The sequence below is a fragment of the Chaetura pelagica genome, unplaced genomic scaffold (assembly GCF_000747805.2).
Source record: "Chaetura pelagica isolate M959 unplaced genomic scaffold, ChaPel_1.0 scaffold67, whole genome shotgun sequence".
In the NCBI taxonomy this organism is placed as follows: Eukaryota; Metazoa; Chordata; class Aves; order Apodiformes; family Apodidae; genus Chaetura; species Chaetura pelagica.
The window spans coordinates 3,420,920-3,434,469 of record NW_009954107.1 but is presented as its reverse complement, the minus strand read 5'-3'; the positions used below and the strand labels follow the sequence as shown (position 1 = coordinate 3,434,469).

At 35.5% G+C, this 13,550-nt stretch overlaps 1 protein-coding gene across 1 annotated transcript in view; it reads left to right on the top strand.

The window, feature by feature from the left end:
- The window catches only part of TUSC3 (tumor suppressor candidate 3), a 123,139-nt gene that overhangs the window by 39,659 nt on the left and 69,930 nt on the right, over nt 1–13,550 (top strand). Inside the window, exon 4 of the mRNA XM_010002486.1 lies at nt 12,207–12,358. Within this exon, the coding sequence (XP_010000788.1) occupies nt 12,207–12,358 (152 nt within the window). The remainder of the gene's footprint in view (nt 1–12,206; nt 12,359–13,550) is intronic.

The window sequence follows — 13,550 nt, the reverse complement described above, 5'->3', positions numbered from 1 at the left end:
AGGGAAACTGTTTCTGTAGATTCCTGAGGCCATAAAATAAGGTTCTGAGGTGCAATTTTTTTCTCCACTCTAATTTTTAAAAATAGGTAGAATGGGAATTGAAAGTGGGGTGCTGGAAGGTGGCATGGTTAGCTAGTATGCTAATATTGACCTTAAAGAGTGCAGATTTCAAAGCTAGAACATTTAAATGTAAGTTGAATTAGTTGTCCTGTGTTTTTTTTCATCTAGCTGCTACCTAAGACAAGACGCTGCATAAATTTTATTCACATGCAAATAGATGTGGTCTTTAAAGATAATGCAGCTTTTGACTTTAATAATTTTTCACTGTTTATCCTTAATGGAGTTACTTTAAATACAAAGCTAGTGTTCTTTTCCTCAGAATGTTACTGAAATGCAAATGGTGAGAACTGGGAGAATACAAGGATATGTAATTTGTATGCTCAGTTTCTTCAGCGTTTTGTAGGAGTGCACTATCTGATGTGGATGAGGCTGACTTCTGGCTTAAGCTGGTACACCCTCTGTTACATCCTTAGGGTGGTGGATTTAGGACTTCTGGATAGATTTGGGTGCTTGTAGGTAATCCGGAACTGTGATGTCTCTTCTGCAGTGGAAAAAACATAATTAGGGAAAGTGCTTTACGGAGTTATCCTGCCAATTGCTTTGAAAGCAAATCTCTGGAATAGGTCTGTGGAATGTCATGCTTCCTTTCTCCTTACATATTTTTTCATTAATCTACATAAGCTCCTTAAATCAACCACAAAAACCAAACTCCTCAATATTTTTTCTTTACTTTTCTTCTTTGTCTTGAAACACCTTACACTGCAAAAGCATGAATATTCTCTCTGTTTTCCTTAACTTTATGTACAGAATAACCACTGTCCTATACTGAGCCTGTTACAGAATTGAAACTTAGTGTTTTACTTGTTTAGGTCTTGAAATTGGCATCTTCCTCTAGCAAAAGAATAATCTACTATTTTTCTGTGTGTGTGTAAAATCTGCAGTTATTTTTAATCCTGATATCTCTAGACTTGCCAGAGGTAAGAGCTATAATTTTTGTGTAGTGATATTAGTGATGATGTTTTACATATTATTTATTTCTTTTCTACCATGTGTGTACATTGGAGGCTTAATCCTATGGATACTTGGGCTAATGGGTAAAAAACCTGAAGAACACTTGGAATTTTAAGGAAGAAATGCAGCTTGTATCTGTAATAGGTATTTAGAAGAGGTTTCAGTATCTTTAATAATGTTTTCCACTCTAAAGACCGATAAGTATTATGCCTACAACTTTTTGATTATAGTCTTTGAAATTCTTAGTTTTTATATGGACTAGACTGGGCATAATTAGATATCTTACTTCAGAAAGTAGCTAATTGGCTTGTCTCAAGATAGTTTATCGCATATCACCACCACATCTTTCCTCTGCCATTAGTCTTTTAGTGCACTTACTGTTCAGTTGCTGTGAAGAGGCAGATGAGAAATTCAATTTTATTTTTCCTAGTTTCCCATTGCGCAAGGTAACCTTTCTTATTAATAGTAAGGGTGTCAATAAGGAATAGGCACTTGAGAATCCTCATGGTAATAACAAAAAAGGTAAATCCATTTGCCTATGTGATTTTTAATTTTTTTTTTATATGTTTTGGAAGGTGAAGTAACAAGCGTGTGCTCATACTCAGAATGTTTATCAGCTAGATGCTTTATGTGGGCTCTAGATCAACTTAACTGGTCTTTATGTGTATCCATAAGAGCAACTTATTCATAAGAACTCTGCTGATTTATTTAGTTAAAGGTCATTTAGCTTCCTCTGAAATTCTTTCCTGTTATATACTCTCATTTTAACTGTTACATAATTACAAAGTAAGATAAAGTACTGCTATATTCCTTGATGGAGAAATAACAGAAAAATAATTAAAAATTGCATTCATTGATCTTAAGGGGGGATTCTATCAGAATTATTTCAGGATGTTCGAAGTCTCATTGTTTTCCTGCCTTAAGCCATCATATTTTTGATAGCTAAATAGTGTTTAAATGCCCTTATAGCAGTTTAATTTCTGTCCTTTTACACCTCTTAATTCTGGTTTACTTTCACTCATTTATGGAATCAAATAATCTCTGATCTTTATTCTACTTACTATGCATTTTAAATGGTTGTTGAACTAATTTATTCTTAGCTTTCTTCCAACAGGATATGCTCCTGCCCCTTCCCAGATTGTCTTTATAATCTAACTCACTGTCAAGTCTTGATGACTTTTCCATAGCTAGTGGTTCATGAACTTCTTTTAAAAGAAAATTGTTTTCATTGTGGCAGTTCAGTAATTTGTTCTATACTTTCAGTGATTGAAAATACAGCATCTCTATTTTACCTTCGTGTTGGAAATAATTTAGAAAATTGAAGAAAAGTAAGAAAGATCTTTTTTAACATTGCCCATAGTTCGGTTGTCTTGTTTGATTGCTGAGTAAGTAGCACAGTACTTCAGGGCTTCAAGGATTTGGTTTCTGGTGATTCCACAGTGAAGAGAGCTCAGCTATCCAATGTCTTTGTAAAATGTCTTTCTAGAATCACTGCTTATAGTGAGTGAGAAGGCCTACGTGGCATTTGAGTTTTTAATTTTTTTTTTGAGAAAAAATGCAGTAATATAATGAATCTTTGTTACTCTTTTGGCTTTTTGTCCCCTTTCAAATTGTGATTTGTTGCCATCATTCTACCAAAGGAAAATCAACTTAGCATTTCTGAAGTGATTGACCTCTGTGTGCTGTTACCATCGTCATTGCTTTATCAACTTTTAATCTAAAATCTTGTCTTTTCATAAACATGCAGAGTACTGTTTGGGCAAGGAGTAAGGGAGGAAAGAGTATACTAATTCAATAGAGCTGTGTATATATCACTAGGAAAGGAAGAGTCTTTCCAGTAATGTGTATTTCTGCATTATCAGGAAGCAGGGAACAAATAGCCTCAGCATTTGTTTTTAAAAAAAGGTACCAATTTATTATTTTTTTTTTTTGCTATCTGCTGTTTCAGGTCTCCTTTGCTCTAGACGTTACTTATTCTTTAGAGCAGAATTTGCTTTATACTCATGAAGAACAAAACGTGCATGCTTCAAATATCTTGCTTTCCATCTGATGTTCTGAAATTGAAAATGTTCTGGGGAAGTGCTGAGAGAGTGTATATCCTAGAGAGATGAAGGCTCAGGGGGGATCTTACCAATGTATATAAATAACTAAAGGGTAGAATGTCTAGAAGACAGAGCTGGAGCCTATTCATTGCTGTCCAGTGACAAGACCAATGGCAGTGGACACAAACTGAAAAACAAGGGCTTCCATCTGAACCTCAGGAAACACTTCACTGTCAAGATGACTGAGCAACTGCAATGGTTGCCTGGGGAGATTTTGAGCTCTCCCTCCTTGGACACACTCAAAAGCTGCTTGGATATGGTCCTAGGCCCCAGACTCTAGGTGGCTCTACTTGAGCAGGTTGGACTAGATGACACTCAGAGCTAACTTTCAACCTCAAACATTCTGTGAAATTGATCTAGAATTGCAAACTGAATCTACAAGCAGACTAGTTAAGAAATACAGACTGTTTTCTTCAAGTTCAGACCTGAAGTCAATATTCTAATTGCCTTTCTTTTATCCTAAAGCAACAGCAAATTCCAGTTAATGCAGACTTTTGTATTTTGTTCCAGAGTTGTCCTATGGATACAGAAAGTATTACAGGACAGCTTATTCTGTTGTATTGTTAGTTGTTTTGGTTTTGTTTTTTTAAAGGATTATACTACTTAAGTTATTTCCATTTTTCCCAAAGCAGCATCTCATTCTGTATAAAGTACATAAGCTACCTGCCCTGGTAAATAGAAAAATACTTAGGATATAAGCAACTTGTTCCTGGATCACTAGGTTCTTATGTCTCTGTAACACTGTCTTTTTAAAGATAGTTCACTTATTTTTAAGAGATTCAGCTGAACAAAATAATTTGCAATAAAGTTGACAGAGAACAGTTGATTATATAGCACTGTTTGGAGAAATGTCCAGCTTCACAAATAGTGCTTGAGAGTAATCAAACAGGAATAGAATTCAAGAAGGAGATACCTCACTTTTATATTTTCAAAGACACTTTGGACTCTAATCAGTAGGAAAAAACAGATGACATTTGGAGGAAGAGGGGACAAATAGATATGTCTTTCTGTATTATTGAGCCTTTACTTTTAGTGGAGAAATACCATTTCTTCAAAAGATCTCAATATTTTAAACTTGCTGGTTTCAGGAAACACTAAACAATGAAAGGAAAAAAGTTACTTTATTTTAAAAAGTATGCACAGTATTGATAATGTGTCTGAGAAGTGAATATTCTTTTAGAAAGGGAAAGGTACACAATAATAGTTCCTGAATTGCTTTTCAGTAGTTACTTCATAATTCTCCAATGTAAATTCAGCCAGGCTGCTGAATGCTGTGAGATGAGCATTGCGGCAAGTTGAACTTAATAAAAAATCTTGGAGGGTGTGTGGAAGAATTTCTATAACTGAGAAGAGTAATAGCAAAGAGTTTAAAAGGCTGTTTAAAAAAAAGTTTAGTATTAGCTAAAACTCAGAAGTATTTGAAAATGGCAGGCTGAATGTACTGTCGCAGGTGCCTTGATCAGTAGCTGAGACATGATTACTGGATTTAGAAAGATTATTTCATATGAAATACATATAATAATTGTGCATAGAATTAACTTGAAGTATATGATTTAAGGCACACCTTTAGTACTCTAGAAGGTTAAGTTCATAACAAGTTTCGATGATTCTGAAGATTCTGAATACTGAAAAAAAGTGTCATTTAGAATTAGAAGGTTAATAATTGTATTATTCTGTTGAAATATCTTTGCTAGAATGATGTTAGTTTTAAACTTTTTTTTTTTCTTCTTTGTTTTAATATTTTGCTGAGGATTTTCTCCCATCTTTTAACTGAGAATATTCACGATATTTTTGCTAGGTCACCCTGAAGTTTTTTCCACTGAGAATAAATGGAACTTCTTTAGCCTTTCTGTATAAACAAGTGCTCTTGGAATCATCCTGGTTGTCCTATATTATGCTCTCCTGAGACTAATATCCTTTCAGTGTAAAGGTGACCTATGCAAAATGTACTTTGAGGTTTAGCTGATGCTTTTGTTGTAGTCTCTTTAATTCATAATTCATCCTTTTTATAGTTCTCATTATGGTTTTAATTATTTCCAAGCTTATAGAAAAATAATAAAATAAAACAGTAGGGAAAAAGCCTATAGTAGTATAAGGCATCTTACTGAGGTTTATTTCTATAAACTCTTAAAGGATTTAACTTGTTTTTATTTAATGCAGTATAGTAGGGATTCTCTTTCCTGAGGTAACTGTGTGTTTGTTTACAGTACTAGAGTTCTACTCTGTAATTCACATAACTGGCTTTACAGAATTAATTTAAATTATGTGAACTTTATAAATACTTACATTAATGAAAAAATAACATTTGTGACAAATTGTGAACATTTTGAAAAATATTAATTACAAAAAAGGTTGACTTATTTTGACTTAAATGTTCTAATTTGGATTGTAGTCCATGACAATTAAGGCTCTTTAAAAATTAACTGGACAAAATACATCTGTGTAAACCATTACACCAGGTTACTTTCCATCTAGTGTTTTCTACAGTGGCAAAAGTATTAATGTTACTACTGTGTTGTATAATCAGAAAATGACAGCTCTGTGTAGTAGGAAATCAACCAATTTTAATTTTTTTAAATTGCTGATAGAGTAATTTGCAGGCTAAAATAAAAGATCTCAGTACTTTTAGTTCTCTGTTCATTTATCTACTTGGTCATAAAAGGACATTTTTAGGCTTAGTGTAGACTGTTTTGCATAAAGATGGAAATCAGTGTCTGATTCCAAGAAGCAAATCCTCAGTCACAGTTAAATAACTTCAAGCCAATGGAGCTTTATATAAAGTCAGTCATACTGTGCCAGTTTACATAGGTCCTCAGTTATGTTCAGGCAATGGTTTTTTTGTAAATAAATAATTTGAAAGCAGGGAAGAAGTACCCTAACAGATGCATATATATTAGTGGTTAGCAATATTTACATTAATTCATGCTCTTTTGTTGTTGTTTTGGTTTTCAATTAAAAAACAGCATTTGAAAGATCGTGGAAAGCTGTAGAGTAGAGGAGAGGAAGACAGGGAAGGAAACATTTGCAGTACCACGGCCATTCTCAATAGAAGAATTAATCTACGACCTTGTGACTTACAGAAAAGATGTACTAGGCTTCCAATGCCTCCATGATTTGATAGAAACATTAATTTCTGCTACAGAAAAGTTTGTTGCTCGCTGGAATATCCAGACACTTAATCATGGTGTTCTCCATTAGGTGTTGGGTTTCTTGTGTGGTGAGTCAAGAAAGTGTATTTAACAAAGTCTGTAAATCTAACATGACCTGTAGTTTCTGTTTCTGATTATAGACTAATTCAAAATAGGGAATAAATACTTTGGATAAAGCTAATGGTGCTGTGTATCTGTCTTTGAAGACAAATAACCTTTGGTAAAAGTGAAATATGTTTAAAGGTTTTGTCAGGTTCAAGAATAACCTAGGGAGTGTTGAGAAGAAGATTAGTGTTCTAGACAGATTAAAGAAATTACTCATTCTTAGCACCTTCAGGTTCATGAGCCATGTGAGGCTTGTGCAGAGAAGTCATTATCTATCTTCTCCCTTTTTAGTGTGTAGGGTTTTATGTAAGCACGTAAAATTACCTGAGTATATGCAAGTATTGTTTGTCAAGGTTTACAAGTGATAAATTTTTTAATACATGTTCAAGGATACTGACATATTGGTAGTGTAAATTACATTTATATGAAGGCATCAGGTGAACAAGGGACAACAGAGGAAAAAAATTACTAATTTTGAATAGGCTGTTACGTTTTGAATGTTAATTCCACTGTCTTTCTGCTATGAATGTAACAGAGTCAGTAATTACATATCTATGAACATTTACATTTTTAGAAGAGTTAACTAGTCTTAAAACATAGTGCTGAAATTCATTTATTAAAATAACAATTTTAGAATCACAGAATTTTTTGAATTAAAGATCATTGAATTCTAACTCCAACACCTTCCACTAGAACAGGCTGCTCAGAGCCCCATCCAACCTGCCCTTGAACACCTCCAGGGATGGAGCCCCCACAACATCTCTGGGCAGCCTGTTCCAGTGTTTCACCACCCTTACACTGAAGAATTTACACCTGATCTCTAACCTAAATCTCTCTTCTTTCAGCTTAAACTCAATACCCCTTGTCCTCTCACTGCAAGCCCCTGTAAAAAGACCCTCCCTAGCTTTCCTGTAGGCCCCCTTCAGGTAATGGAAGGCCCCTATGAGTTTTCCCTGGAGCCTTCTGTTTTTCAGACTGAACAACCCCAGCTCCCTCAGCCTGTTCTCATAAGAGAAGTGCTCCAGCCCTCAGATCATTTTTGTGGCCCTTCTCTGGGCATGTTCCACCAGGTCCACATCTTTCTTCTGCTGGGAGCACCAGATCTGGTCACAGTATTCTAGGTGAGGTCTCACCAGGGCAGAGTTAGAGGGGCAGAATCACCTCTATTGTTCTGCTGGCCACACTTCTTTTGATGCAGCCCAGGACATGGTTGGCCTTCTGGGCTGCAACTTCACATCGGTGGCTCATGTCCAGTTTTTGATCCAGTAGTAGCCCCAGGTCCTTTTCCACAGAGCTGGTCTCAAGCGTGACCTCCCCCAGCCTGTATGCATGTCTTGGGTTACCTCAGCCCAGGTGTGGGACCTTGCACTTGGTCTTGTTGAACCTCATGAGATTCTCCCGGGCCCACTTCTCTACCTTGTCCAAGTCCCTCTGGATGGTATCCCATCCCTCTGGCATATTGACCACACCATCCAGCTTGGTGTGATCAGCAAACTTGCTGAGGGTGCTCTTAATGGCATCATCAACAGTGTTAAGATATTAAACAACACTGGGCCCAGCACTGACCCCTGAGGGACGCCTCTTGTCACTCTTTTCCATCTGGACTGCAACCATCTAGCCAGTTCCTTATTCACTGAACAGTCCACCCATCAAACCTGTATCTCTCCAATTTAGTGACAAGGATGTTGTGGGGAACTGTGTCAAAGGCCTTACAGAAATCCAGATAGGTGACATCCACTGCTTTTTCCTGGTTGACTGATGTAGTACTTCATTGTAGAAAGCCAAAGTAGTACAGATAGTTTCTCTATACTATTATTCTTAGTGTAACTAAAGACTGAAAAAGACAGTTAAAAGAATTTGGAATTTAAGCTACATAGATCAGATTGAGAGATTTATAAGATACTTAACAGGCCTTATCAGTGCAGCCTTGTTTTTTTTCACAGTGAGTATTGTCCTGAAATAATTACCTACAAAGCTAAAATTTCTTGGATGTGATGCATGTAAGTGAACAAAGCTGACTCTTCATCAGGGATTGTCATCAGTCTACATTACCTGGTTTTCTTACACATAAAGGAAATGTGAAAGTCAAGCCACCTCGTGTTTTTTTTTATTATTACTTGCAGCATCATAATTTAAGAAATACTCAACTAAATCTGAGGTTAATTTATCTCCAGTAGCAAATAAAGTATCAAATAATTAATTAGAAGCTCTTTGCTTTATTTCTTTCACTACAGAAACTGTGAATTTGAACTACTGGACAGAATTTGAAATTTTTGTCAGGAAAGGGGAATGACCAGTGCTTCAGCCTTACTAGTTATCAATAGTAGATTGAATCCCAGCCTATTTACTTTTTGAGGGCTTTTCCTGGTACCAGTATCATCTTACAGATCTTGACCTTTTCTAAAGCTGAAGTTTTCTGTGTTTACATGTTTAGTAGTACTCAGGCTAGTTTGGATACTGAAGCTTTGAGTAGTATTGCAGGGGCTTCATTCTTTGCTTTTTTTAAGTAGCTCTTTATGTCTAAAGTTACCTGTGTGATGTTATTCTGATTGAATGTGAAGTGAATAAAAGGAGGTCTGAAGAAGAAAGTTAATTCAAAATATATTTTCAGTAATGTAAGCCCATCAGAAATATGTTTGTATGATAAAGACAATCTGAGGAAACCAGAACCAAGGAGGGACATCTCTTTACCACACTCCAGCTGCTTTGCTATGATGTGTAATTCCCAGATAAACAATTCTGAATCAACAAGTATTTAAATATTTTGTTTGTTTGTTTGTTTAAAAAAGGGGGTCTCTGTTGACAATGTCAGTGACATCCATTGGACAGATAGAGCAAACAGCATTATGGAAAATCTGGGTGGGTTTTTAGTGTGAGTTTGGGTTTTTTTGGATTTGTTTTCACTAGAGATATGTGGTTTTATTTGGGCCAAAAGAAATTTAGAAAATCTAGCCAAGGAAGATTAACAGTTGAGTGAGACAAAATGTATGTATGCAGGGTGGTTGTTAATGTGTTTAGGCTTTGTCTTGTAGGCACTGTGTCTTGGGAGAGTGAATAAATAGAATAAATAGAGCTGTGTTTTGAGTAGCTAATCTGCTTGTCACAGAGTATGAAAGGGAAAGCTTGTAGATGCCAAGCTCTGTTGGGTTCAGGAGCAGAGAAGGAGATACGGGGGATCACTGGGAAGCAATCCCTAATAGGGAATTGCTTCAGGTGCAGATGCCAGAAGCTGGGCCTGGCAGAATCTTTGGTTTCATAACTTGTCATAGTTTGCCTATGTTTTTGACAGGCGGCTTAGTTGTTTCATCACATCACGGAAAACTGAGATCTATAGTAGATGAACTTTATTGTTTTGCTTTGCTTTTGATTCAATTATATGGACAGCTTCAAGTAGAAAAGTCTTTTGTTAGCCATAGGAACAGAATTATTTAGAATTGCTGTCCCAAGCAGCTTATTTCAGTGGGCAGTGTTCATCTGCTTAATGAGATTGAGGCCAAAATGTGAATGACTCTGCCCTTACTCCAGAAAAAAAATAGAAATTGTCATGGATAGTCTCTTTATGGATAAAACTTTGTCCTAAATAAAGAATTACTTTCCTTGTTGCATCAGAAAATTTCTGGATATGGAATGTTCTCATTTACATTTCTAAGGGTTTGAAAACATTTTAGTTTTGAAAAAATGCTGTTGTGTCATATATTTTCAGTTGTTACAAAATTATGTTGGAACAGCAAGTAATATGGTTTTGTTTGTTTTGCAGATACTAGCCTTCCTGCTGTTTCCACACATAGATCATACATGTTATTTTATCCTTCCTGGGACATCAGCTAATAAAAATAAACTAATGATACATTACTGCCTCTTCACCTGTTGATTTAAATGTTCTCTATGCTTTTATCAGTAGGCTGTTATCTGTTTATCCTTTTGTAGTTGCATACAACAAAAATTTTTTATTATTATGCATGAGAGTAATAGGGAAAATTCTGCCTTTTGTTTCTAAATATGTTCTGTCATTTTTCCTTCTCTTTTCAACACTGTTCTTTTACATGAGGGAAAACATTTGACTGGAGATAGAGATTATAGTTACACCTTTATCCAACAAACTGGCTTTCTATACACTTTTATCTTGAAAACTTGTTATTTTTTTTACAAAAATGTCAAAGTTGCATTCTGAATTATGAAACCCATAAGGCCAGTCTGTTAGCTTGAGAATTTATTGAAAATAAGTATTTTCCCCTTTTAACAGACAGTTAAACAGGTCAGTTTTCTGAATGCAGTGTTAGAAAAAGAAGTGCTTTTTTGACCCAAAGCTAAAGTAGGCAGTGGGACTGTTGGGATGTGCCATATATTTTGAGCACAGGTACTCAATTTAAAAATAAAATGCACAGCTGAAATGGAAACTTATTTAATAGTAGATTTATGTATTTCATTTCATTTTTAAATGAGATTAGGAAAAGGTTGATTACTTAAGCAGTAGTTTATTGGCAGCAGGATTCCTAGTGAAACTTTATATGGGACTTCTCTCAGTAAGACTCTTCCAATATCACTGATTGTTTTGTAGAAACAAATTACACATCAGTAATGGAGCTAATTTTTTTTTCCTCCCCTCTTTTCTCTGTCAAGATCGTACTTTTCCTGTAATACCCTTAATGGTATTTTATGGTTTTCTATTTATTTTCTCTGAATAAAGAACTGTTCTGAAAATTCTTTAATTTTCTGTATCAAGTAGGATATTACGCATCATTCCTGAATTAATTTAAAAGTTATGTTGTCTTATTAGTTCTCTTTGGTTTATGTTTTTGCTCCATTTATTAATGCTTTTGGAAAGATGAGTACACATCCTTTTTAGCTCCTTATGTTTTATTGTGCTTTACCAACTGGAGTGCTCATGCAAAACCAGTGAATTTTTTGAAATGAACAGAGAGATTTAATCCAGGCACTGCTAATCCAAGGAAATCTTACAAATGAGTAGGCTTCATTTTTATATAATCTACTTTATGATTCCTTTTAATAAAAGAACTTAGGAAATACATTTTTGAAGGAAAACTGCCCAAACGGTAATATATGTTTTAATTAAAAAAAAAATAAATAAAAAATGTGTTAGTTGCTTCATTGGTATTCTCATAATGCACAAAGCTGTAATCTCTCTGCATTTTGGTTTACAAATCTCAGCTAAATTCTGAGAATAGGAATGAAAACCTAGAAGATTTTTGAAAGGCTTTATAGGGTTAAATAAATATTGCTGTCTGAGAACTGCTAATGATTTACACTGATCAAAGCTTCTTTTGAGCACAAACTTCTGATGGCCAGGTGTGCCTTATAAGGAGCTCCAAGGGATATCTTCTCATCTTCTGCTAATTTTTATGATGGAAGTTCTGACAGGCAAAATATATCTGACTGACAATATTCTGTTGTGATTTTTACTAAGTAGAGTAACAGGATTCTGCATTTTCTAAACCTTCAAGTTTTTAATCAAAGTTAAATTATTGTGCTGTTATCCTGTATTTAGACAACCAGCCTTATTCTATTCCTTTGCCTTCAGTAGCAACCTGTTTGATTTAATTTCATGTATCCTTTCTGTTTAAGACCACATTGAATTATTTTTCTAAATACTAAAAAACTTACTTGTCTACACAGAAGAATAAATTGTACTCCCAATATTCTTCATAAGTCTGTAGGAGCCCTGAGGATATAAAGGCAGGATACAGGTATAAAGTACTTAAGTTGAAGCTTAAATATTCCACATCCTTGTCCTCAATTGCAGAATCTATTGGCTGAGAAGGTGGAACAGCTGATGGAGTGGAGCTCAAGACGCTCGGTCATCCGCATGAATGGAGACAAATTCCGAAGATTTGTGAAGGCTCCACCTCGTAACTACTCAGTGATAGTGATGTTCACTGCTCTCCAGCCGCAGAGACAATGCTCTGTTTGCAGGTAATTTATACTGTAGTGATGATTTTCACCTGTATTAAATTATAGTTGAATGAAAGGTGCACAATAGAGGAAGACTTTCTCTTTTAAAAATCTGCTATATTTTATTATCTGTCGGCCATGGTCTTTCCAAAGACATTTTGCAACAGCAGTGATTCATTACCATTTAATGATGTGACACTTCACAGAGTTCTTCAATTAAGAGATGTCCAAGGCTCTGATGCAGATATGAGTCACCCTGGGATTTCACAGCTTTGGGCAGTTCTTACATACAGGCACCGTTTTCCACAAGAAAATGCTTATTGTGGAGTATTGTCTGTCACTGCACTTTGATATGTTCTGGTGACTCCTTTTAGAATATATATTAAAGTGGCTCTAATACTCTTCTCAGTTCAAGATCTTTCTCTACAAGTTCCCAGTTCAATAAGTTAATCCAAAAATTACTAATGATAGACATGAAAATAGGGCCAAGGGACCGAAAGGTAGTCATGCACTTAATTACCTTGCTAGATGGGAAAATGAGGTAATAAAACACCCTTCGGCCAAAGTATGCATTAGAAATTATTGTGTTTAGTAATAGATGAGATTATTGTGCAGGGAGTTCTAAACAGTATTTAAATAGCAGAATACTCCATAGAACTATGATATACATAAACTGTATATGAAGAAGTATAATTTCTTGGCTTTTAATTAGGTGGACTTTAAACAACACTCAAAGCTGGTAAATGTAGCAGCTTGTTAGAATTCTTAGGTGTTGGAATGTGACCTTTACAATAGAAATTTTAACTTGTGTGCCTGTAGTTAATACACTCTTTTTAATAGATTTTACTATAAATTTTTTTGTCAGTTAGTGAGTTTTTAGGAAGAGTACATAAATTCCATTCCCTTGAGATTCATCCTCCATATCTTAACTGTGAAGATGAGAGAGTAGGTACAGAAGCTTTCCAACATTCCTAAGCCAAAGGAATTTTTTCTTTAAAACTGGCAGCACATGGTTGCTGTTATTTCTTCTCTGTGTTGCTAAGTGTGAAGGACCAGGTATTTCCTTACACGAACATGAAATGTCCTTTGAGTCAGCCGACAAAACTGACTTAACACGGTGTCTCCACGCGGCGCTGAACCCCCTCTGTGTGTGTGGGGGGGGGGGGCAGCTGCTAACGGGGAGGAGGCGCGGGCGGCAGGCGGGGGGAGGGAA